Source organism: Eretmochelys imbricata, chromosome 5, assembly GCF_965152235.1.
Source record: "Eretmochelys imbricata isolate rEreImb1 chromosome 5, rEreImb1.hap1, whole genome shotgun sequence".
Taxonomy (NCBI): Eukaryota; Metazoa; Chordata; order Testudines; family Cheloniidae; genus Eretmochelys; species Eretmochelys imbricata.
In genome coordinates, this window is record NC_135576.1 from 2279864 (window position 1) to 2303178 (window position 23315).

General features: G+C 41.4%; 1 protein-coding gene across 1 annotated transcript in view; it reads right to left on the reverse strand.

Annotated features, from left to right (window-relative positions):
• Window positions 1-23315, reverse strand: part of UNC13B (unc-13 homolog B) — a 393995-nt gene that overhangs the window by 310272 nt on the left and 60408 nt on the right. The window contains exons 2-5 of the mRNA XM_077816579.1: window positions 18758-18787; window positions 15685-15784; window positions 9300-9417; window positions 8002-8125 (exon numbers count right to left, since the gene is read on the reverse strand). Coding sequence (XP_077672705.1) covers window positions 8002-8125; window positions 9300-9417; window positions 15685-15784; window positions 18758-18787 — 372 coding nt within the window. The remainder of the gene's footprint in view (window positions 1-8001; window positions 8126-9299; window positions 9418-15684; window positions 15785-18757; window positions 18788-23315) is intronic.

The window sequence follows — 23315 nt, forward strand, 5'->3', positions numbered from 1 at the left end:
CGACATCTCACGTGATTCCATTCTGAAGCAACGATTCCAATCTTAGCCTCTGGCTGACTTCTAGGTTTCACCTCGAAGCAAACTATCCCCAAATCCCAACTGCAGCAAGTAAACTGCTTCTCCCATTCGCAACTACTTACTTACGTGAATCTGGGTTTTCAGCTTTGACTTGCTTAAAGAACAACACTGGGCAAAACTAAATGTAGAGGACAGTTTAAGGATCTTCCCCCTCAGTTCCCTGAAGCCACAGTTCAAAAGAAGTGTGGCTTCAAAACAGCAGCACCCCTCACATTAAGAGTCCAGATACTTGTTTGTCTACAGTTGTGTATAAAGCCACAACCCTTGGACAACACTACGATGAATACCAAAATCACTGGAAAAGGCTTCCAGCTCCTGTAACTGTGTCCTGTTGCCTTCCCCCCGCCCCGCAAAAATGTGTTCCTTGAAGTCCACATATTTATTCCTGAGAAATGTTGCTTTACACTTTTTGAAAGGCTTCAGTGCCTTTGACTGCAGGGATCATAATAACATGCTTCTTTTAGTGCACTTATGAGTCTGTACAATAATTTGCTAACACTTTTGGGGGGTGGGGGATGGTCATCACCTGAAATATTTTCAAAGGGGGTCCCAGCACAAATAGTTTGAGAATCCCTGCACTTTTGAACAGGTTGCACTTCATTAGACGATACCAGCACATGTTCAGTCTCTCTCCACCTGAGATAAAGAAGCTGCAAGAGGAGTTTGCTGATTACCAGTTGATGTAGAAATCAGCTATCATAGAAGATTAGGGTTGGAAGAGACTTCAGGAGGCCATCTAGTCTAACCCCCTGCTCAAAGCAGGACCAACCTGGATGCAATACTCCAGATGTGGCTTCACCAGTGACAAATAGAGGGGAATAATCACTTCCCTTGATCTGCTGGCAATGCTCCTACTAATGCAGCCCAATATGCTGTTAACCTTTGTGATAAATGAAGCGAGAGTAGCTCCCTTTGATCAACACCCAGCCAACCAGTTAGCTCTAAAATCCCTCTTGGTAGCTGTTCTCTGCTTGCTTTACTTGTAAAGGGTTAAAAGTCCCCCAGGTAAAGAAAAGGAAGCGGGCACCTGACCAAAAGAGCCAATGGGAAGGTAGAACTTTTTTAAATTGGGAAATAAACTTTCCCTTTGTCTGTTGTTCTCTCTGGGCAAAAGAGACAGGCAGCAGGAATGCTGTGTAAAGTTTGAACCAGATACGAAAACCATCAGATCATATCTAGAACTACTTTTAACAACCCAAATACGTAAGTAAATTAGGAATGTTTAGGAAGATGCAATTAGGTTTATTTCCATTTATTTTTAAGGCTTGTGAACTCCTCTGTGCTAACCCCAGATGCTTTTGTTTGCTTGTAACCTTTAAACTAATCCCCAAGAAAGCTATTTTGGATGCTTAATTTTTGGAATTGCTCTTTTAAAATCTAGCAAAAGCCTAAGTTCCAGATAAATTTTATTAAAAACAAAAAGGAAGAAAATACATGCTTTTTAAGAACAGGATTGGATTTTTGGGGTCCTGAGAGGTTTGCATGTTGTTTGATTAGCTGGTAGCAACAGCTAATTTCCTTTGTTTTCTTTCTCAGCTCTTCCTTGGAGGGGTGGAGAAAGGGCTTAAGGGTACCCCACAGGGAGGAATTCCCAAGTGCTCCTTCCTCGGTCCAAGGAGGGTTTTTTTTACATTTGCGTGGTGGCAACATTTAGTGGCAAGCCAAGGTCAGAGATAAGCATTGGGAGCTTAATACAAGCCTGGAGTGGAAAGTATTAATTTTTAAAATCCTTGTGGGCCCCCACCTTCTGTACTCAAGTGACAGAGTGGGGATTCAGCCGTGACAGCCTTCTTGGCAACAAGGGCACATGGTTATATGCAAAATAAACACACTGTTGTATTGACAAAAGTTTTCTTTTTTACGTTTATATAAAAGCAAGTTTTTGGTTTTTTTAATGTTACTCGTTTTGTCTACTGACTGTGTGCCTAATCAGGTAATAACAATTCTGGTCCTCAGAGATCTCTACCCATCCAGGTTTTTGTTCCAACCAGCAAATAATTGTTTTTCTTAAAATCCACTGGTTTGCATGGCATATAGAATTCTCACATGTCAGACTTTAGTATGAAGTAGGACATTTAAGTGTTTCATATGCAATATTAAGCAATGCACATTTTAAAACTATTAAGTGCTGGCTTGATTAAAAACCTGGACTGTTGGATGTTGCCAAAGACTAAAGAGGAGAGTCCCTGACTTTAGCTATGACCTAACAGCACCTGAAAAGTCTCACTCAGCCTTGAATCTCACCTCTTTGGGGCTGTAAATCTCACTCTTAAGGACAGCGAACCCTTGGACTCTGTAAGCCATAAGCTATTGCTAGGCAACTACAGCAATGGGCTAGCAGACCAACCCACAGACGTTAGGCGCCTGAAAGGAAAGACTAAAAAGAAAAAAAAGGGAGCAGAGTGTCTGTCTGAACAGAGAGAAGCACGGAAATGTTGCTTCATCGACATGACAGAAAGAGAAGGAGGACTTGTGGCACCCTAGAGACTAACACATTTATTTGAGCATAAGCTTTCGTGAGCTTCATCGGATGATAAACAGAGAAACTGAAGTACAGAGACTATTAGCAGATGAACCATGACCAAAAGTTTTTACTCAGGATGTAGGGCAATGAACACTAAAGCCTTCTCAAGGTGGCGGAGGTGAAAGCCAAGGAGAATATCTTAAGCTTCGCAGCAAGAAAAAAAAACAACATCTTTTGCTTGTTAAAGAAGTGTTCCTTCTGGGGTTCTGCAAAGTCTTCAAGAAAAAACATTTCCATCACACCAAATGGGTGACCCAGACATGATACAGAGAACAGAGAACAAATTTAATTTGTGTCTCCACAGGTTTTCTCTAAAACTTAACTATGATGTAAGCATTCTTGGAAGAAATACAAACAAATGAAATAAGATAACGGAAGGAGAATGGATTTTCATGTAATGTACTTGACAAAACCTAAATTAATAATTACCCTGCAACAGCTGACTGCACCACACCACTTAAGAGAGCACAGAGTGCTGCTGTAGCTGCTTGGAGACATCAAGTGGTTCAGAGACTCTCTGAACTCAGGAGTTGGCAGGTTAAATGAAGGAACAAGTATTTCACTTTTTAAAATGTCAACAGACTTAAAAGGGATCTTACACATTTTTAAAGTCAAAAAAGAATTGTAATTCACTTAACTTTCTCACTTTTCTGTTATAACCCCTGCTCCTCAGAAATTTATGTTGTGCTCATATACTGGGCAATGTGTTTTTAAAGAACAGCAAAAAAAGCAATGTGCTGCTTTCAATTCTTGATGAGAATATAGGAATGGGGTGGGGGGGCGAAATCACATTTAAGACATAAAGGACTTTGCATTTATCAAACAGAGAAGTCTGTTCTACTATATAAAGGTCTTTAAGGTGACTGCTTTACTGGCTGTAAAAAGAAATCAGCACTTTACATGAGGAATTTTTACTTTACACTCATACAAGATGAGGATGGAATTTTTGCAATGCAGAACGAGCAAGCTTCTGTAGATAGTCTTGCTTCATAAGTAATATAGAAAGAAACTAACATATCCCCTAAAGTTTAAGGTGATTATCTATTTTGCAGTAGTGTCTAAATTCCACCAGACACTTTGCCAGCACAGAGAAAGAGATCACAGTCTAATGCATGGAGAAGTGATGCAATATGCAAGCAAAGTGATCACGATAAAGACAAATACAAGGCCCCCCAAAATCAATCCCTCTACTCCAGGTAAATGAGCAGTTCACTCATAGGATAAAGAGTTGAATTATGTCAGTGAGTTCAATGGTATATAAAAACTAATTTTTTGAATTACAAAAATTGGATTTTTTTTTATTTAAATTGGATTTTTTTTTTTTTTTTTTAATATAAGCTTATTTAAAGTTAAAATTGTGGTGGACTCTCCATCACTGACCATTTTAAAATCAAGATTGGATGTTTTTCTAAAAGATCTGATCCTGAAATTACTTTCGAGAAGTTCTCTGGCCTATGTTTATGGAGGAGATGGTATGATGGGATAACATGATTTTGGCAATTAATTGATCTTTAACTATTCATGGTAAATAGGTCCAATGGCCTGCGATGGGATGTTAGATGGAGTGGGATTTGAGTTACTACAGAGAATTCTTTCCTGGGTATCTGGCTGGTGAATCTTGCCCGTATGCTCAGGGTTTAGCTGATCGCCATATTTGGGGTTGGGAAGGAATTTTCCTCCAGGGCAGATTGGAAGAGGCCCTGGGGGTTTTTCGCCTTCCTCTGTAGCATGGGGCACGGGTCACTTGCTGGAGGATTCTCTGCACCTTGAAGTCTTTAAACCATGATTTGAGGACTTCAATAGCTCAGACATAGGTTTATCACAGGAATGGTGGGTGAGATTCTGTGGCCTGCATTGTGCAGGAGGTCAGACTAGATGATCATAATGGTCCCTTCTGATCTTAATATCTATGAATCTATGAATCTATGTTCTACAGGAGGTCAGACTAGATGATCACAGTGGTCCCTTCTGGCCTTAGAATCCATGATCCTATGAATTATGACACCCTGTGTTAAGGCCTAAACTTACTCTGATCTATTAGAATCATTTAAATTAAATAAAACATTATGCATTAAGTTTGCTGCCAAAGTTTTAAAGAAAGCGAAACTGGTAGACACCACTAGCCAAGCCACTACCTAAGAATCAAGTTGTTGAAGAACTATTTCTGATTTTTACAACAGCAGCCTCTTCTGCAGTTGCAGAATTTATGTAACTAGTTCAGTTTAGTGATTAGGACATTCAAAGTTAAAAGACAAGAAAGAAAGTTACTCAGCTTGTAGTAACTGGAGGTTCTTCAAGATGTACGGCCCCTATCTGCATTCCATTGTGGGTGCGCACGCGCTCCCTGCACCCAGAATTGGAGAATTTTGAAAGCACTGTCAGTACACTCATGTGCCCTTGTTCTCCTCAGCCTCCAACCAAGGAGATCATCAAGTTCCTTCTCCACCGCAAATCCAAAAATGAGCCACAGCAGAGGGGAAGAAGGGTAGGTAGCGCAATACACATAGGGACCGTACATCTCAAGGACCCTCCAGTTACAAAAGGTAAATAACTTCTCTTCTTCAACAGCTGGTCCTTATGTGTATTCACTGTGGGTAACTGAAAAGCAGCACTCAAGTAGAAGGAGAGTGTGAGGATGCAGAGCTGTGCGAAGGGATGCAACAGGAGAGGTGTCCTGCACAAAAGCACCGAGCTTTTGACACTGTCTCCCACAGTATTCTCACCAGCAAGTTAAAGAAGTATGGGCTGGATGGATGCACTACAAGGTGGATAGAAAGCTGGCTAGATTGTCAGGCTCAACAGGTAGTGATCAATGGCTCCATGTCTCGTTGGCAGCTGGTATTAAGTGGAGTGCCCCAAGGGTCGGTCCTGGGGCCGGTTTTCTTCAATACCTTCATAAATGATCTGGAGGATAGTGTAGATTGCACCCTCAGCAAGTTTGCAGATGACACTAAACTGGGAGGAGAGATAGATACACTGGAGGGTAGGGATAGGATACAGAGGGACCTAGACAAATTAGAGGATTGGGCCAAAAGAAATCTGATGAGGTTCAACGAGAAGTGCAGAGTCCTGCTCTTCGGACGGAAGAATCCCATGCATCGCTACAGACTAGGGACCGAATGGCTAGACAGCAGTTCTACAGAAAAGGACCTAGGGGTTACGGTGGACGAGAAGCTGGATATGAGTCAGTGTGCCCTTGTTGCCAAGAAGGCCAAAGGCATTTTGGGATGTATAAGTAGGGGCATTGCCAGCAGATCGAGGGATGTGATCGTTCCCCTCTATTTGACACTGGTGAGGCCTCATCTGGAGTACTGTGTCCAGTTTTGGGCCCCACACTACAAGAAGGATGTGGAAAAATTGGAAAAAGAGTCCAGCTAAATCATCCCAGCCAAGGCTTTGTCAATCCAGGCCTTAAAAACCTCTAATAAAATCTAGATGTGAAAGGATGAGATCTGCTAGTTCTAGAATCTTGATGAACATGGTGATGAGACAATCAGTTCAATTCACTAACTATAAATAATGTTTACTTAACTTAATAAATCAGTTTTAAATGCAAAACATGCTTTGATAAAAAAATTTCTTATGTATCCAGCATAAGGTAATTTTATTTAATTAAAAAGGAATGTCTATTATATTTATAAAATATTATGTTCATTCTGATCTACCTCATCATTAGCTATCTGCGCTCACAAAAATCACTCTCAGTAAGGTTTTCAGAACATGGAATCTTGACACAGATCTTAGAGCCTCAAGGCCAAATCTTGAGTCCTGCTTACACCATAGGAAGGGGTATGTAAGATGAATACTGCTTAACTTGGCTCTACAGCAGGATGGCCAATTCTGAAGATGGTTGTCCAAGTGCCCATCTGCAGAATCATGGTGCAATGCTACTCAGCCCAGAAGACAGCTCATAGATACTAAGGTCAGAAGGGACCGTTATGATCATCTAGTCTGACCTCCTGCACAACGCAGGCCACAGAATCTCACCCACCCACTCATACAAGTATTCTTGATGCTTTGGCTTTCTGCAGACATCCTTCTGAAAAGCTCATTCACCTAAATATTCACAAATAAGACAACAGAAGGGGTCATAATGTGAATCTGGCAATTCACTAAAAAAGTTGAACAGTTTTTAACTGCATTTGTCCAAATCTAGTCATTGTCAAACTGCTAAATTCCCTCTTGTTTGAGAGCCAATTATTTCACAAGAGTGTCACGTGTTCACTTCCTTTTATTTACAGTAAGTCACTAATATCTCAGACGGACCAAGAAATCAAGATTCTCCCCGGTGTTAATGATGCCAAAGACACTGATTCCACATCATACTTCTATCTTCTCTGTTATCTAAAGCTGACTGAAAATGTTCTGGTGGAATAACTGTCCATCTGAAAAGAACAGGAGTACTGCAAAGGAGTCAAAACAACTAGAATAGAAGAGGAGTAGTACTAGTGGCACCTTAGAGACTAACCAATTTCTTTGAGCATAAGCTTTCGTGAACTAGTACTCCTTTTCTTTTTGTGAATACAGACTAACACGGCTGCTACTCTGAAACCTGTCATTAGAATAGAAGAGGTCACCTTATACTGATGAACAAGTTTAAAACGCTTAGCAAGTTCAACCAGATAACCAAGGAAGCAAGAGCTAAGGTTGTCCCTATGCCTTTAGCATTCCCAACAGCCCCTTATGGGTTGGGGAGGAAGTAGCGTAGTCCTGTGTGTATACAGACCACTAAGATGACTAAATCTTTTCTAATCTCACTTTTCCCTGTAGACATACTGTAATTTCTTTATGACTGATGCTTTTGCTCTAAATTAGCTGATTTTGAACATTCTGTATTTTTTTAACCAGATGCATCTATATAGCTGAAAAACTGCTCCCATAGAAGTCTGTTATTCCTGTGATGTTGGGTAGATGATATTAAGCTGGGATACAAACAAAACAAACATCCAACTTTATTTATGAACAGAGAGCTGTAGATGGCACTTGTACTTTATTAAATAAATTGCACAGCTCTCCAATTTATTGCACCATTTAGAATGAATAAACTGTCAGGTAAGTGGTTTGAAACGTGCTCCCTGCTTCAAAATGAAGTGTCTTGTGTGTCACTCCTGAAACACCTAAAGCAACTATTAGCTTTAGCTCACGCTAGGCTAAAGATTCATGGCACAAAGAAACCTTCAAATCCCTCTTATTTATGCTGAGCATCTAGGTAACAAAAGATTTAACAAGGAAGCTGTCATATATGAAATTTCATCTGCAGTTAGGCTGAGAGCACAACATATGTTCTATGTTCTAATATATTGTAATATAAACAATGACAATGATATAAACAGAACTCCACTGAAATGTTTATCCCTCAGATTGTAGCATTCCAGTTAAGCCACCAAAATACAACTCACCAAAAGGTAACTCGAATCTTGTATCCAGCAAAATTTTATGGGGAGTTGGCTTTTTGGTCCCACAGATCTCATCATGCTTCATTACGACTTCTGCCTCCAGCGTAGACCACTCTCCAGGTCCTTCCTATAAATTAAAAGCCATGAACTCAAGTCCCTAGGTCTGATGATATTTTATCCTGGCAGTCATCCTTACATAATGAATTCCATTGGACATTTGCTGATAAGGAGCCCAGGAACAACCCAACAGGATTAGTAAGATTAGCAATATACCCTGCTAGTCTTTACTCCTAAAAATTAACCCAGTTTTCTGATTGCCATACCCCACTGCTGACTACTTCCCCTGGAGCTTTGGCTGCACAAATTCTGCAGGATAATTTAAATGCTTATACCAAGATAAGGAAGAGAGAATTTAAAATGTAACTGCAGCAAACCTACTCACGTCCGATGGGAATTTTGCATAGAGTATTCAATAACAATCACTGAGGAGAACTGGGGCTCCTAAGACAATTTAGCACAAACAAGTTTGTTGGGCTGGGTTCCCTCTACCTCCTTTTGCCCATTTTCTCCTACTGCCAAAGTTAATTACCATCTCCTGGCTCTATAATATCCAGCACTGTAAAATCTCTCTCTTTTAAATACTGTCCACATACACTGGGCTTGGAGCTACGAAAATAAATGAGTAAGTTTAGACCTGCTTTCAGAACTTGTTACTTGAGTAGCTAACAGAAGAGTTTCAGAATTTAGGAAATCCCTGTTACTTCGCAGCCAACACTACTCATAGTAAACAATGTTTTGTGGCTTTATTTAGGGAATCTGCAGGTATCCTCTAGCATTAAGTATAACTCCTAAGGAAAAATCCTCATGCCACCAGGTGAAGGTCACAGTGCTTGTTACAAGGGTGGCCCATAACAGCCCCTTGAATATAGAGAGATTTCAGCTGTTAGCATGCTATGCAGTAATATTTTTACAATTTTTCCCATGAGTGTTACAATTCTAACAAATCAGTTTTTGAGAGGTCTATATGAGAGCTACCAAAGCTATAGGTTCTTCACAAAATTAGATCTCTTTTTACATTTGTACAACTGAGACCTCAGAAGCATGTACAGTAGATTCAATTTTTGTTTGGCTTACTAGCAGCCTCTGTGATCCAAAAATACAGGGCCCCTTCCACACACTTCCCCAAGCTTCTCAGGAGCACCTATAATTGGCATACAGTAGTTATGTGCACCATGTGGCTACATTAGAGGGATAGTAACCTTGACACTGCACTTTCACATTAGTGTTCTGTGCTAGCTAACCTCATCAGACTGCCGGATGGCCTTAAGTGCAATCCACACAGTCCCGACCATCGTGTCCCAGATCAGCCCTTTGTTCCATACTTCAACAATCAGGCCCAGGTCCAGCCGACTAATCTCACTGAAAGAAAAGAAGAAGAGAAGAGGCAACGTTTAAGGGGAAACTAGGCAGTAGCTGTAAACTCAGCTTCTGACTGTAAGTGGCAACCATTTGCACACAAGTGAACATATAACCTCACTTAAGCTACAGGCATTTAACAGTAGGCTACAGCCTTTTTCCAAAGGCAGTCACATATCCATCCGGTGGACTTGACACAGCCACAAGGAAACGTGACGACAGCACACTGAGTGGGATCCTGGGCTGGAATACAGAGAGGTGACTTGGTTCTCTGTATTCCTGGGCTGGTTCTCTACAGTCCCCCCCCTCAGTGTGAAAGGATCAGCCACTCCCATCCCTAACGAAGGGAACAGTCACGCGATTCTCAGCCAGCAGGGGTCTAGTAGGGACATGTAACCTTCATATGCTGAGACTGGTCAAGACCTTTGTTACCAGAAGTATAGATAGGAAGGACTTCCTCCCTCCCCCATGGGTAAAGGGAGCATCTCTCATCAGTACATCTCTTCCAGATGTATCATCCCAGCGTAAGTAATTTGTTTAGACCACTCTCCAGTATGCCCACTTGAGAGAGAGTTTAAACACTAGCCCCTAAATCCAAGGACCGCTTTTGTGTCCTCTACCAACACAGGAAGCCTACAGGTGTCATACTCACCTTTCCTGTGAGGTAAACAGCAACTCAGGAACGCTTTGTGAAATATTGCCCTGTTCTAGGCTTCCCAGCACAGGAGGGAAAAATTGGCTGCACCTTGCTTCTTGTGAACTGCAAGGAAGCCTTACAGTCTGCGTCAGGGACCCCCCGTTGGAATACGAGCGCTCTGAAGGGACACAACATTCAGGGCTTGTCTTCAGAGCATTTTTGTACAGCTGCAGTTCTTCTGAGACCAGATTTCAGGGGAATGATGCACTGCAACATAGCTCCTTTTGCTTGGCAGAGTGCATCCACACAATGTTGGTCAAAGGAATTTGCAAGGCTTATAAATAGTTAATTGTCCCTCGACTGCCACCAGGCTAAAGAGTCTCGTGAATTATTCACTGACTTATTCATCACCCAGATACAGATCTGGGTTGTACAATAATTGTACAACTGGGGACTGCAAACTTAAGGGTCCTCTGAGACACTCTCAGGTGGAAATAGGCTACAAAAACAAAAATACTCTTGAAACAAAAGTAAACCCTATGCCTGCAGCAAAGTAAGCGGACACCTGTTAATATCCAGCTTTCCCTTTTAGTTCCACATCTTAGGTTCTTGACCCAGGACAGGCAGGCTTTGAGTTCACTGTTCAGACTAGCATTTGAATGAGGTATAGGTGGTATTTTTTAAAACTGGGTGCTTACACATACACAAATGTAACTTCCTGCTCTGTCAGTGCTGTCATACAAATTAATAGCTTGTTGAAAGTATCTTGGTACTTGCCCCAAACTGCAGAATTGAATCCCAAACAAAGCTCTCTACTTAACTTCAATGTACAGATCAAGAAATCAAGTGCAAAACCCCAGCCAACTTCTGTTCAAAATTTTGAGGCACTAATCAGTGAACCATCTTAGGGAGGAATTTCAGGCAAAGGAACTGCTTTGATGGCTTCAACTGTGTCTCCCTTTCTCCATCTACTGGTTAGAGTAAGGATCATTTCAAACCAGAGAACAGACAAACCAAGAAACGTTATTTCACATCAAAGTTATTTTTCTTTCTGACTTAAAATCTAAAGCTTTAATGCTGTTTCAGGGCTAGGAAGAAAGCAACCAACATTCATATTTGCAAAGAGAAAGCAGTTTTTGCTTTCTCTGTGATGTCCAGCAGTTTAAAAAGCTACTTCCGAACTAGAAAATGCTTCCAAAGACCAAAGTAGAAATGCTCTGTCTGGGGAAAAAAAAAAATCTAATCTCAAATACCCCACATATAATGCTGCCAGAAGCTGAACTGCTGCCTTTTACAAGGAGTTTTAGAGCTACAAAAAATACTAAAAACACTAACTAGTTTTATCAGCCAAGGAAGCACCTTTGATTTGTTCTGCTATTTGAGAATACTTCTTTGGACAGGTCAATGTGGTACACTTTGCTGTTAAGGGAGCCTTTCCTTGGGGGGAAGAAGTGTGGATAAAAAACAATGATTTTTTTTTTAATTTAAATTGGATTTTTTTTTTTTTTATAAAATGCTTTTTGTGGAAAAAACCTAACTAAAGATAGTTTTAATTAAGCTTTTGATATGGTCTCCCACAGTATTCTTGCCAGCAAGTTAAAGTAGTATGGGCTGGATGAATGGACTATAAGGTGGATCGAAAGCTGGCTAGATCGTCGGGCTCAATGGATAGTGATCAATGGCTCCATGTCTAGTTGGCAGCCAGTATCAAGTGGAGTGCCCCAAGGGTCAGTCCTGGGGTCAGCTTTGTTCAATATCTTCATTAATGATCTGGAGGTTGGCATGGATTGCACCCTCAGCAAGACTGCATATGACACTAAACTGGGAGGAGTGGTAGATAAGCTAGAGGGTAGGGATAGGATGCAGAGGGACCTAGACAAATTGGAGGATTGGGCCAAAAGAAATCTGATGAGGTTCAACAAGGACAAGTGCAGAGTCCTGCACTTAGGACGGAAGAATTCCACGCACTGCTACAGACGAAGGACCGAGTGGCTAGGCAGCAGTTCTGCAGGAAAGGACCTAGGGGTTAGAGTGGACGAGAAGCTGGATATAAGTCAACAGTGTGCCCTTGTTGCCAAGAAGGCTAACGGCATTTTGGACTGTATAAGTAGGAGCATGACCAACAGATCAAGAGATGTGATCCTTCCCCTCTATTCGGCATTGGTGAGGCCTCATCTGTGTCCAGTTTTGGGCCCCACACTACAAGAAGGATGTGGAAAAATTGGAAAGAGTCCAGCAGAGGGCAACAAAAATGATTAGGGGGCTGGAGCACACAATATATGAGGAAAGGCTGAGGGAACTGGGATTGTTTAGTCTGCACAAGAGAAGAATGAGGTGGGATTTGATAGCTGCTTTCAACTACCTGAAAGGGGGTTCCAAAGAGGATGGAGCTCGGCTGTTCTCAGTGGTACCAGATGAGAGAACAAGGAGCAATGGTCTCAAGTTGCAGTGGGGGAGGTTTAGGTTGCATATTAGGAAAAACTTTTTCACTAGGAGGGTGGTGAAGCATGGGAATGGGTTACCTAGGGAGGTGGTGGAATCTGTTTGCATCCAATGAAGTGAGCTGTAGCTCACAAATTTATTTATGCTCAAATAAATTTGTTAGTCTCTAAGGTGCCACAAATCCTCCTTATCTCTTTCCTTAGAGGTTTTTAAGGTCAGGCTTGATAAAGCCCTGGCTGGGATGATTTAGTTGGGGATTGGTCCTACTTTGAGCAGGGGGTTGGACTAGATGACCTCCTGAGGTCCCTTCCAACCCTGATATTCTATGATTCCAAGACCCTGTATAACTTTTCATGAGTGATGTACCCGAATACTTTGATACTAATATTTAAACTGTATTGTTAAATGTATTAACCTTAATTTGGGTTATTACTGGCTATGCACTATGTATATCTTATGACTTTTAAAACAAACTTTGTATTGGGGATAATCTAAGCACTATACCCAGAAGTACAGCACTTTTCTTAACTTGTGTTTTATATAATTTTTTTAACATTGGCTTTTAAATTTTTTTTAAATTTTTTAAAATTTGAATGCAGGGATAATGAAGTATTATTATCCTTACTGTGTAAGTAAAGTGCAGGAAAACTGTACTTAGCATGCCCTGATTGAGAGGGGTAATCCTAAACTGAACCTCACTTGCTGAGCAGGGAGTAGGGATGTCAAACCCCAGTGAAGAAGAGAATGGGTAGTGTGGTGGCAGGTGTTCTGACCTGGTGGTGTACACTTTGCCCGATGAAGTGAGCTGTAGCTCACGAAAGCTTATGTTCAAATAAATTGGTTAGTCTCTAAGGTGCCACAAGTACTCCTTTTCACTTTGCCCAAAGAGTCCTAGATGCCGTTTGATCTGCCCCTTTGCGTTTTTGACAGAGCTGATTGAACTCAATTGAGTCTCCTTGTTTCTGGCTGGTGATTCCTAGAGCTGACATCACTGCTGAGCTAGGGGCTAAGCCTTAGAGCTTGAATGGGCACAGTCAAAGACAACACAGAGACTGCACTGAATGCGAAGTTCCCCACTACTTGCTGAAATCACTAAGCCCTGAGGCAGAAATCATTAAGACCTGAGTTAAGCGGAAGAACCTCAGAATGTGACATCACGGGAGCAACAAGCAGCAGCAGAAAGGATTGTGAGCCATTTGCAGAGGCAGCAGCAGAGGCATTGCTCAACACCCTCCCGCACCCCGGGGTAGGAGGTGAACCCTGTGAATGCACCTCTGAACTCTGGGTCAGTACTAATCAAGGACAACCAACTGTGAGTTGAGTACAGCAAAAGGAAAGGGGAGTGATGTGTTAATGGGACATTCATTGGTTGGATCTTCCCACTGTAAGGTGGGAAACTGAGGCAAAGGACACTGCCCAATGCACTGTAGGGTCATGTTTGCTTAGGGTCAGGTGCTTTTGAATGTGATTGTGGTGTTTTCCCAAATTAATGCTGGGTTCCCTTTCCCTTTTATTGAAAGTTCCCTTTTCTTGTGCACAGGGTTGGTGCTTGCAAGTGGGGAAGCATTGCCTCCAAGGGGCACCCAGGGGTGATATTAAGGTTTCTCAAATTACTGGGTGGGGGCTCAAGTCGGTTCTATTTTGTATTAAAAGGAACCCTTAGAGATCAAACCCAGCCCTTCTTGCTGCTGACTACACCTAGCAGAAGGGTTATACACACACAAATATTTTTCTTTAAAAAAAAACAAGAACATATGTAAACAGGATTTTCTCATGTTTTTTGAGGTTTTTATGAAAACGTGTTGTATGTTTCAACCAAAACCGAAAAGAATCCAATGTTGTTTATCTGTATTGCAAACAGTTCAGTTTTCACAGATCCCTCTATAGTATTTTTATCCCACAATCAAAACCTGGTTTACAACATTTCAAAGCTAAGAGGACTAACTTAGCTTGGGAGTCCAGCTTTACTACAGTGTCAGTAAACCAACAGAAAATTTCCATTACCAAACGGGGCTGATGTAGACCTACTCAATGCCATTAAGAATGACCAGTGTCAAAACTTCAAAGGAAATACAACAGCTCTTCAGATTAACCCTCAAAGCCATCAAAACACAGCACACTGGCAAACAGTCACAGTCAAGGAATTGTCAAGGCCTCATCAATACGCAGAGGTACATGCAAACATCAATGCCCAAGTGAAGAACTGAGGCCAAAGACACCCCTCTCAACTAAGATCACCATTGCACGTAAACCACAAGAGCCACAAGCCCTCATCATCTCTAAGGGGTATTGGACACTTGACAGCTTCAGCCACATGGCTATGTAGTAGGACACTGGGGAACTTGAAGAGAAGAGGACAAACCAACAAGTCATCCAAGACAAAAATCAAAGCCCTCAGTGGTGGAGAACTAAATCTGGCTTTAACAACTGCAGTTTGGAATAACAGATCCTTTGCTGGAAGCAGTAGGAAAGGAGCTGAAGAACATGCTAAAAGGCACTAATGCAATTGCAGCTCATCTCCAAACAAGACTTCCCTACAGATGCCTCAAAGGGTCAAAAATCTTTGAAAGCTATAGGAGGTTCCGCAACATTGCCACCTTCGAAGCACAGGACTCAAGAGCAGGAATCCAGTCCATCTGACGTCTCTAGAGAATGTCAATCCCTGGATTGGTCCTACCACAGCACAGTGAGCACTCTATCCCGACAGCAGAGGTTTCACAACCTTTCCATAGATTAAAGATCTTCTCATGGGCCACCTCTCATTCACTGTACATCATCCACCCTGTATAATGAATGAGGCAGGAGTCTATACAATAGGGTTGCTAACTCTGACAAACTATTCCAGGAGATGTTGACATAATGTCATTTTCTTAAAATATCCTATTAAAATCTCCCAGATTGCTTTCAGTAGTCACCTGGAGATTGCTGACAATTCTGGGAGACTCCAAACCAACCCTGGACAGTTGGCAACCCTCCTATACCATTAAAATTACTGTATTACACATACATACAGTGAGGCAGATTTCACTGGCAGCCTACATTTTTGACATTTCCCGACTTACGTACTTGATTTTAGAACAGTAAGAGAATCTTAAAACCACCGTTTGTACCAGTAACAGTTGGCCATGGTATTTCTTTTTAAGGGTTGATCTTTCTATGCACATCTGGTTGTTGTACAGCACTGTACTTACAACATGAAGTCTTGTTCCCAGCAGGGCTGGTCCCCTCGCACGGCAACTGTTGTACTCTTCACATTTTGCACTTTCAAGGTCACGTAGGTATTGAATTTATCTAAACAAAGAGTAAAATGGTTCCTTTTTGCTATTACCATCGCTTACAAAATCAACATTGTAAAGCCGCTAGTTGTTATACTACGCACAGGAAGTGCTACTGGTGGGCACATTATCTGACGGTGGGCACATTTTCTGGCTATTTATCAAGTCCATAAGAAAACGTATTTGAAAAAAATCTTTCATGGATTTGCATCTTCCACAAAAATGTTACCCTCAATTTCTGAGAGAGGTGAGATTCATACAGGACTGAATAAAATCATTTTCTCTCTAAACTGAGGACAAACTGTTGACAAACAAAATGATCATCTACAGTAAGTTAACAGCAACTTTAAAAGAAAATATCAAATCCTAAAGAAAAACAAATACAAGTGACTACTTGCCCAAAGGCAAGTGGGGGAAACTAGACCTAAAAGCCAGGACATCATCTATCCCTAAACAGATGCAGTAACCAAAAATGTGTACAACATGCACTGAGGGACACAGTCTGAAGTTAACCGAGATACTCTCATGAATCTGGATCCTCCTCTGTGACACCACGTATAAGGGTTTCTGAGAACAAGTTAGTGAAAAAATATATTTTGAAATCTATGCAGCTTAATATTAAGCCAGCTGTACTAAAAGAACAAGCCACACTGTCATGTTTTGACAGTTTGAGTTTTTTTTTATATATATATATATATATATATATATATATATATATATATATATATATATATATGTGTGAAAAAAAGCTAATTACCTTGTAGTATTTCTACCCTACACAATTCTGAACCATACCTACTTTGTAGCTGCTATTTATTCCTTACTAGCCATAATGAAAAGATGTGTGGGTGTAGGCCGATATAAAGTTTAAACACCCAGCAATCTGAGAACGAACAAGCTCCCATTTAAGGAGCAGTTATTGCCTGAGGCACTCAACCAATCACATCAACCTCTGCACAAGTCATGTACTAAACAAGCAGAGTGTAAATTTCAAAAGAGGAAACATTTAAGCAATGCAGTGTCCCAGTATAGCTATTCTCAAAAAAAGTCAGATCATAGTCCATTATTACTCAGATTCATGATCAAAACTGCAGACTGGTGCTGCAGGCTACACTAGCATATCCTAGCAATTGGCCACACAGACTGATGAGGAAGATTTCTGCACTCTTAGCCAAGAAATCAGAACTGTGATGGACTGTAACTGCGCCTACTGTGTACGGGAATTGTGAAGTCAGACAGTACCCCAGAACCAAAAGGATGACAGGGAAGCAGCATAGTCCAGTGGTTTAGATAAAATTGGGAGTCATTGGACTCTGGGTTCTATTCCCAATTTTACCACTGTCACACAATAAGATGCTGGATATGTCAATGAAGCCATGCACAGCTCAGCATGAGTCCCGTGTAGCAAAAGATTATGCAACCACACAAATCACTGCATAATTGCCTTTGTTTTCAGGCTGCCACATAACTATGCTCCAGAAACTGTTTTCATTTCGTTAAAAATTAAGTGCCTAGCCCTTGTTGCAAATATAATCTTTAAAACGTGAATAAAATACAAACTGACTGTGCAGACTGCTGGAAACAATAATTCTGGGGAAAGTATGAACTGCCGTCATTCATCTTATATAGGGAATTAACACTGAATTTTAATACTTTATGTGTAAACAGTACTATTTCACTGCCGATCATTTTAGTAGAAATATTCAGCTACTGTACTTCATATTTGAATACAATTCTCAATACTGGATCACTTTGTAGACTGTAAGCTCTTGGGGCCAGGGGCTTTTTTTTTTTTAATGTGTTTTACATTATGTGTACACAATGCTTGACACAATGGGACTCTCACCCCAATCAGGGCCTTTAAGCACCATGATAATAGAAAGTATTAAACATTTGTTATAGCAACACCCAAAGGGTTCAGTCAGGATGAGGGCCCCATTGTGCCAGGCATTATTTTCCAGTTAATCATTGGAACAACTGACCAAAGGCTGTGGTAGATTCTCCATCACTGAACATTTTTAAGTGAAAACTGGCAGTTTTTCTAATAGTTTCTCTAGTTCAAACAGGAATTAATCCAGGAAAGTCTTATGGCAAATGCTATACAGGAGGTCAATGGCCTCTTCTAGCCTTATCTATGAAACTATTGTATCTAGAGAGAGTCTCTGATTGGGAGAGTTTATATTAGAACAGGGGTGCCCAACCTAAGGCCCACGGGCCACATGCAGATAACCAGAGCATTTCATAAGATCCATGACCTGCTTCAACACAATATACTAACAGCCAGTTCATTTGTGTTTTGTTGTAATATTTACATCATGTTAGTTTACACAAGAGTGTAAATAGACAATACTGTACATAGAAGCAACCTATCTAAATACATACAAAACAAGCAGAAAAAATATAAACCGATACAATGACTTAAAGTCTTATTAAAATACGTAGAATCTGTTTGACCCACACAAGGTTGTGCTTGGATTTATGTGGCCCTCCCGGGTAATAAGATTGGGCACCACTGAACTAGAAGACACGCAAAGGGGTTGGGGACGAGACCTATAACATACAAGCCAGAGAACAAGGTGACTTTGGCCCAATTTTGTTGCTTACATGTTTTTTCGATGGAGGCATTCAAGTTTTGTCATCACCTTGGACAGGGCATAGGGACTGGCTGGAGCGGAGGGAGCTGGTACGAATAATGGAGTAGGAAGAGGAAGGAAGCTCATCACTCACCCAGCCACCGTTAGCAAGCAGTGTTTCGTAGGCAACGCAGCAGAAGAGAGTCTGAATGAGGAATTTGAGGGAGGATAAAGTAGTGCCTGTTTTAGATTCCATCATGAAATCTCTCATTCATAAGGGGTAGCATGGAAGAAGCACAAAATTGCTTGAGAGAAGAACTGGCTGGGGCAGGAAAGGCTGGGAATGTTGGCCAAGCGAAGGCAGCTGTCAACCTCACAGGTTAATGACTGTTCAGAGCACGAAAAGTCTAGCTTACCTGGAGGCCCCTGGAGTTTTGCTTTTTTCACTGTGAAGAAAAAAAATACACATTCAGTGATTTTGTCATAGTAACCATTTTATTCTAGGCATTACACAACACAAGATCTGTCAAGCACTCAACACAGGACTGCACGACAGGGGTTCTGTGTGTTCTGATCCCATTTTTCATTTTATAACAAACCTGTGCCACAGATTTCTCCTGTAAACTGGGGTAATTAGCTCAGAAAGGTAGTTGTGAGGATTAGTTAATGTTTGTACAGTACTTTGAAAGTCATAATTGACTTTACATATACATTATAACTGCACTTAAGTCTCTTGCAAACCAGAAGCTATTAGCATTTGAGTTTTCCATACCATCTAATTTGTATGTTAAAGAAGCAATCCTGAAAAAAATTCTATTCTACGTTCTATTCTCAAACTGTGGGTGAGTACAGAGTAGAGGTGGTTGGGACATTTTTGATCAAATGTATTTTTGTTTCAATATGTTGTATCTAAGCTCAAACATTTCACTCAGACATATTTGATTCCACCAGGAAGGTTTCGGAGGTCCATGACGGACACTAGTCATTTCCAGAGCATAAGAAAAATTATTTTAAAAAAAATCTGATCTTTTACACAATTCTGTTTCACAAAAATATTCAAGGAGTTTTGGTTTTGTTCCAGTGAGGAATGAAAACAAATTCCAAGACCTTGAAAGTTGTCGCAAAATCTTTTCCGTGCAGAGATGCCAGGTCACATGGTTCTGGCTCTTCCTACATGTTTTCAACCGCTTCTACAGTCATCTAAAGATATTCAGGTTTCAGAGTAGCAGCCATGTTAGTTTGATATTCAGTAGAAGATGCTGGGCACTTATAAATGCAGCTAGGACTAGATAGGCTAACCAGCCTTGGCTCAGCTCTTCTCCCCCACTTTTGTCCTGGTTTCTTAGATGTTTCCAGCAGTCATCCTGGGCAGGGATTCAGTGAAGAACGAACCCTGATTAAGTCACTTCCCTGCCTTAATAGGATTTACATATGGCAGGAATCCTTTGTTTCCCATTAGATTCCCACCTCCTATTAGTGGAAAAATACTAGTAGTCCAACATGGAGTCCAGTACCAAGTGACATGATCACATGACTCTGCAGGTTTCAGAGTAGCACCTGTGTTAGCCTGTATTCTCAAAAAGAAAGGAGGACTTGTGGCACCTTAGAGACTAACCAATTTATTTGAGCATGAGCTTTCGTGAGCTACAGCTGATGAAGTGAGTTGTAGCTCACGAAAGCTTATGCTCAAATAAAATGGTTAGTCTCTAAGGTGTCACAAGTCCTCCTTTTCTTTTTATGACTCTGCAGTGTCAAAACACTCACGAGTCAAAGGTTGTTTGCAGCATCTCAGGAAGGTGGGAGATTAGCATCTTCAAAGTCCTAGTGTTCTCCCTAATTGCCCATCCAGGCTGATGGCATTCTGTCTGGTGGACGTTCCCCAGGTGTAAGCCTACTTGGAATTGTTACATAGTCAATATTCTTAACTTCAGATTCAAAAATGATACATGCATACAAATAGGATAATCATATTCAGTAAATCAACCTTTCCAATGATAGCTTACATGATCCATCTTGCACACAACACATCTTAGTTATGCCATATTCATATCATAACAATATCTCTGAAGAATATGGGGCATAGTGTCACATGAATAAACAGTTTAATTGTTTATATGTGCACGCACACAGTTATAAACTTGCTTCTAGCAGGCCTTAAAAAAGGTTTTCAAGAGGATCTTCAATGAAGACTGGGTGGTAATCAAGAAAGCTAGTTTAGGAAGGATGTTCCACGAACAAGGGACAACATGGAAAGAAAGCACCATCGTGTCATTAAAAAAAGATACACTGATATCTTCAAGGAGTAGGTAACATGTCTAATTCACATAGTTTAAGAAGCAAGAATAATTATAACAACGTTACCATATTTACGTTGTTTAGTCTGCGGAAAAGAAGAATGAGGGGGGATTGGATAGCTGCTTTCAACTACCTGAAAGGGGGACCAAAGAAGATGGATCTAGACTGTTCTCAATGGTAGCCGATGACAGAACGAGGAGTAATGGTCTCAAGTTGCAGTGGGGGAGGTTTAGGTTGGATATTAGGAAACACTATTTCACTAGGAGGGTGGTGAAGCACTGAAATGCGTTACCTGTGTAGGTGGTGGAATCTCCTTCCTTTGAAGTTTTTAAGGTCAGGCTTGACAAAGGCCTGGCTGGGATGATTTAGTTGGGGATTGGTCCTGCTTTGAGCATGGGGTTGGACTAGATGACCTCCTGAGGTCCCTTCCAACCCTGATATTCTATGATTCTATATATTTGTGTACATTTCCAAATGCATAGACAGTCTACCCATGTTATTTTTCCAGTGGATAAGGGCCACCTCTCACTGGTTGGGGGTTTACATATGTTGCACTTTGACAAGCTCACAGACTCACTGGCACTATAAAGTATGAACACCTAAAAAAAGTATCTCCAAGTTCCTGCTAACTTTTCTAGTGCAAATGCCATAGCATTTACAAGAAAACATACCTAATCAGCTGAAAGGTAAGACGCACCTGAGAGTGAAAATGGCTTGAGAACTAAAGAAGCAATTACCTTTTCTCCAGAACAGAACACTTGTGCTGGAAGGCCATACTGACTGACCATCAAGCAAAATATTTCTGTGTAGAGACAGTAATAATCAATACTGGCAGTTATGGAACCACCAGAACAGAACTACAAGAAAAGGTCAGTTGCCAGCATCTCATCCTAATACTGAAAAATACTTTACAAGTGTATATATTCCGAGTCGAAAGGATAGGATCTATGTAACGTTCTCTCCATACAACAGGACAGGAATATTTCAACCAGAAGCTAGAACTGTTCTGCTAAAGGCTAGAACTGCTGAGAGGTGTGTGTTTATAATGTGTAATATAAAAAGTGTGAGCTCATGCACACTGTTCCCCAAAGATGGAATCTCAGATGATGCTGATGCTGTGTAACAACTGGTACAAACAGATATACACCACGCAGGTCTAAGGATTCCAGGTGACTCCCTGGGGTGGCTGATCAACTCCTCTTTGAACCACACAGGTATTGAAGCTTCTTAACAATTTCAAGTCTGGCACAGGGCAGTCTACCCACTTCCCAGCTGACTATGGGGACAAAGTATGAAGACAGGTGCTCTTTAGGATCCTCTGTCAATGCTTCTAGGGTGAGGTGACGTTGAATTGCCTTTAACACTCTGCTCCTCTTTTCTGAATGACAGGAGAAAGGAATGTTAAGGAGAGGGGGGAGATGCAGGTTATTATATAACTCCAAATGTTAGTGGATCTTTCCTCGTGGTCAGGAATAGTAAGATTCCACTGCTGCTGGCAGTGAAGCAGACTGCTGCCAACGCAGAGACTCAGAAGTTACTTATTATGACAGTACCCACTGCCACAGTGTGCTAGTGGCTTTCGACAATTACAAAGGTGACCGTCTGTACCACAGAGTGTACAGTCTCGAGTTGCCAACACACTGGGGCCTCAAACAAAAGTGGAGGATCCTTTTGCTCTGTTAGTAAAGGCTCCTCTGCCCTGGTTTACAGAAGGAATTCTATCTGATGCTAGCCTGAGAGGTAGAGGTTTTGTATACTCTACACCGACTGTGGTGCTCTGTCCTCCACTATTCTGAGCCACTTATTAGAGGTTCATAAGCCCACTTTGGCCTTGGCTAACAGAGCTGAATCTTAGATCAGGCAGAATAGAGCCTCATGCTTTAAACTCCAGAGGCTGTGGGTTCAATCCCTGCTGCTGAAAAGCCTGCCCAGGGACATGGCACTACCAATTTTTATACGCACACAGTGTGTGTGTGTATACACATACATATATATAATTGTATGTAATTAAATAATTATATATAAATTATACAGGAGGCAGAAGCGGCAAAGAGTCCTGTGGCACCTTATAGACTAACAAACGTTTTGGAGCATAAGCTTCCGTGGGTGAATACCCACTTTGTCGGATGCATGTGAAGGAAGCAGAGTTGTGCTTAATTCCCCACCAAATCCTTAAGGGCTTAGTTGAGGGGTTTTCCCAAAGAGGCATTTTCATCCCAACCCACTGCCTCAGCCCAGAGCCCCCTCCTGCACCCCAAACCCTTCATCCTCAGCCCCACCCCATAGCCCACACCCCCAGCTGGAGCCCTTAATTCTTCTCACACTCCAACCCCGAGCCAGCCTGCTGAAAATGAACGAGTGAGGCAGGCTGGGGGAAGAGAGTGAGCAATGGGGGAGGGGGAAGGAGTGAGAGGGGCGGGGCCTCAGAAGGGGCAGGGCAGGGGCAGGGCAAGGGTGTTCGGTTTTGTGGAAGTAGAAAGTTGGTGACCCTAGTGACAATTCAGGGAATTAAATTCATTTTTTTCATATCATTTATGATTGAACCTGTATTGTAAATTAGAACCCTCATGTTTTATCTGATACTACTTTGTGTTCTGTGTTGAGAGCCAGTTTGAACTGGTCTACGTGTGGCCTGTTTGTGATACATAACAACCACGTTTCTCATCCTATGGAAAACTA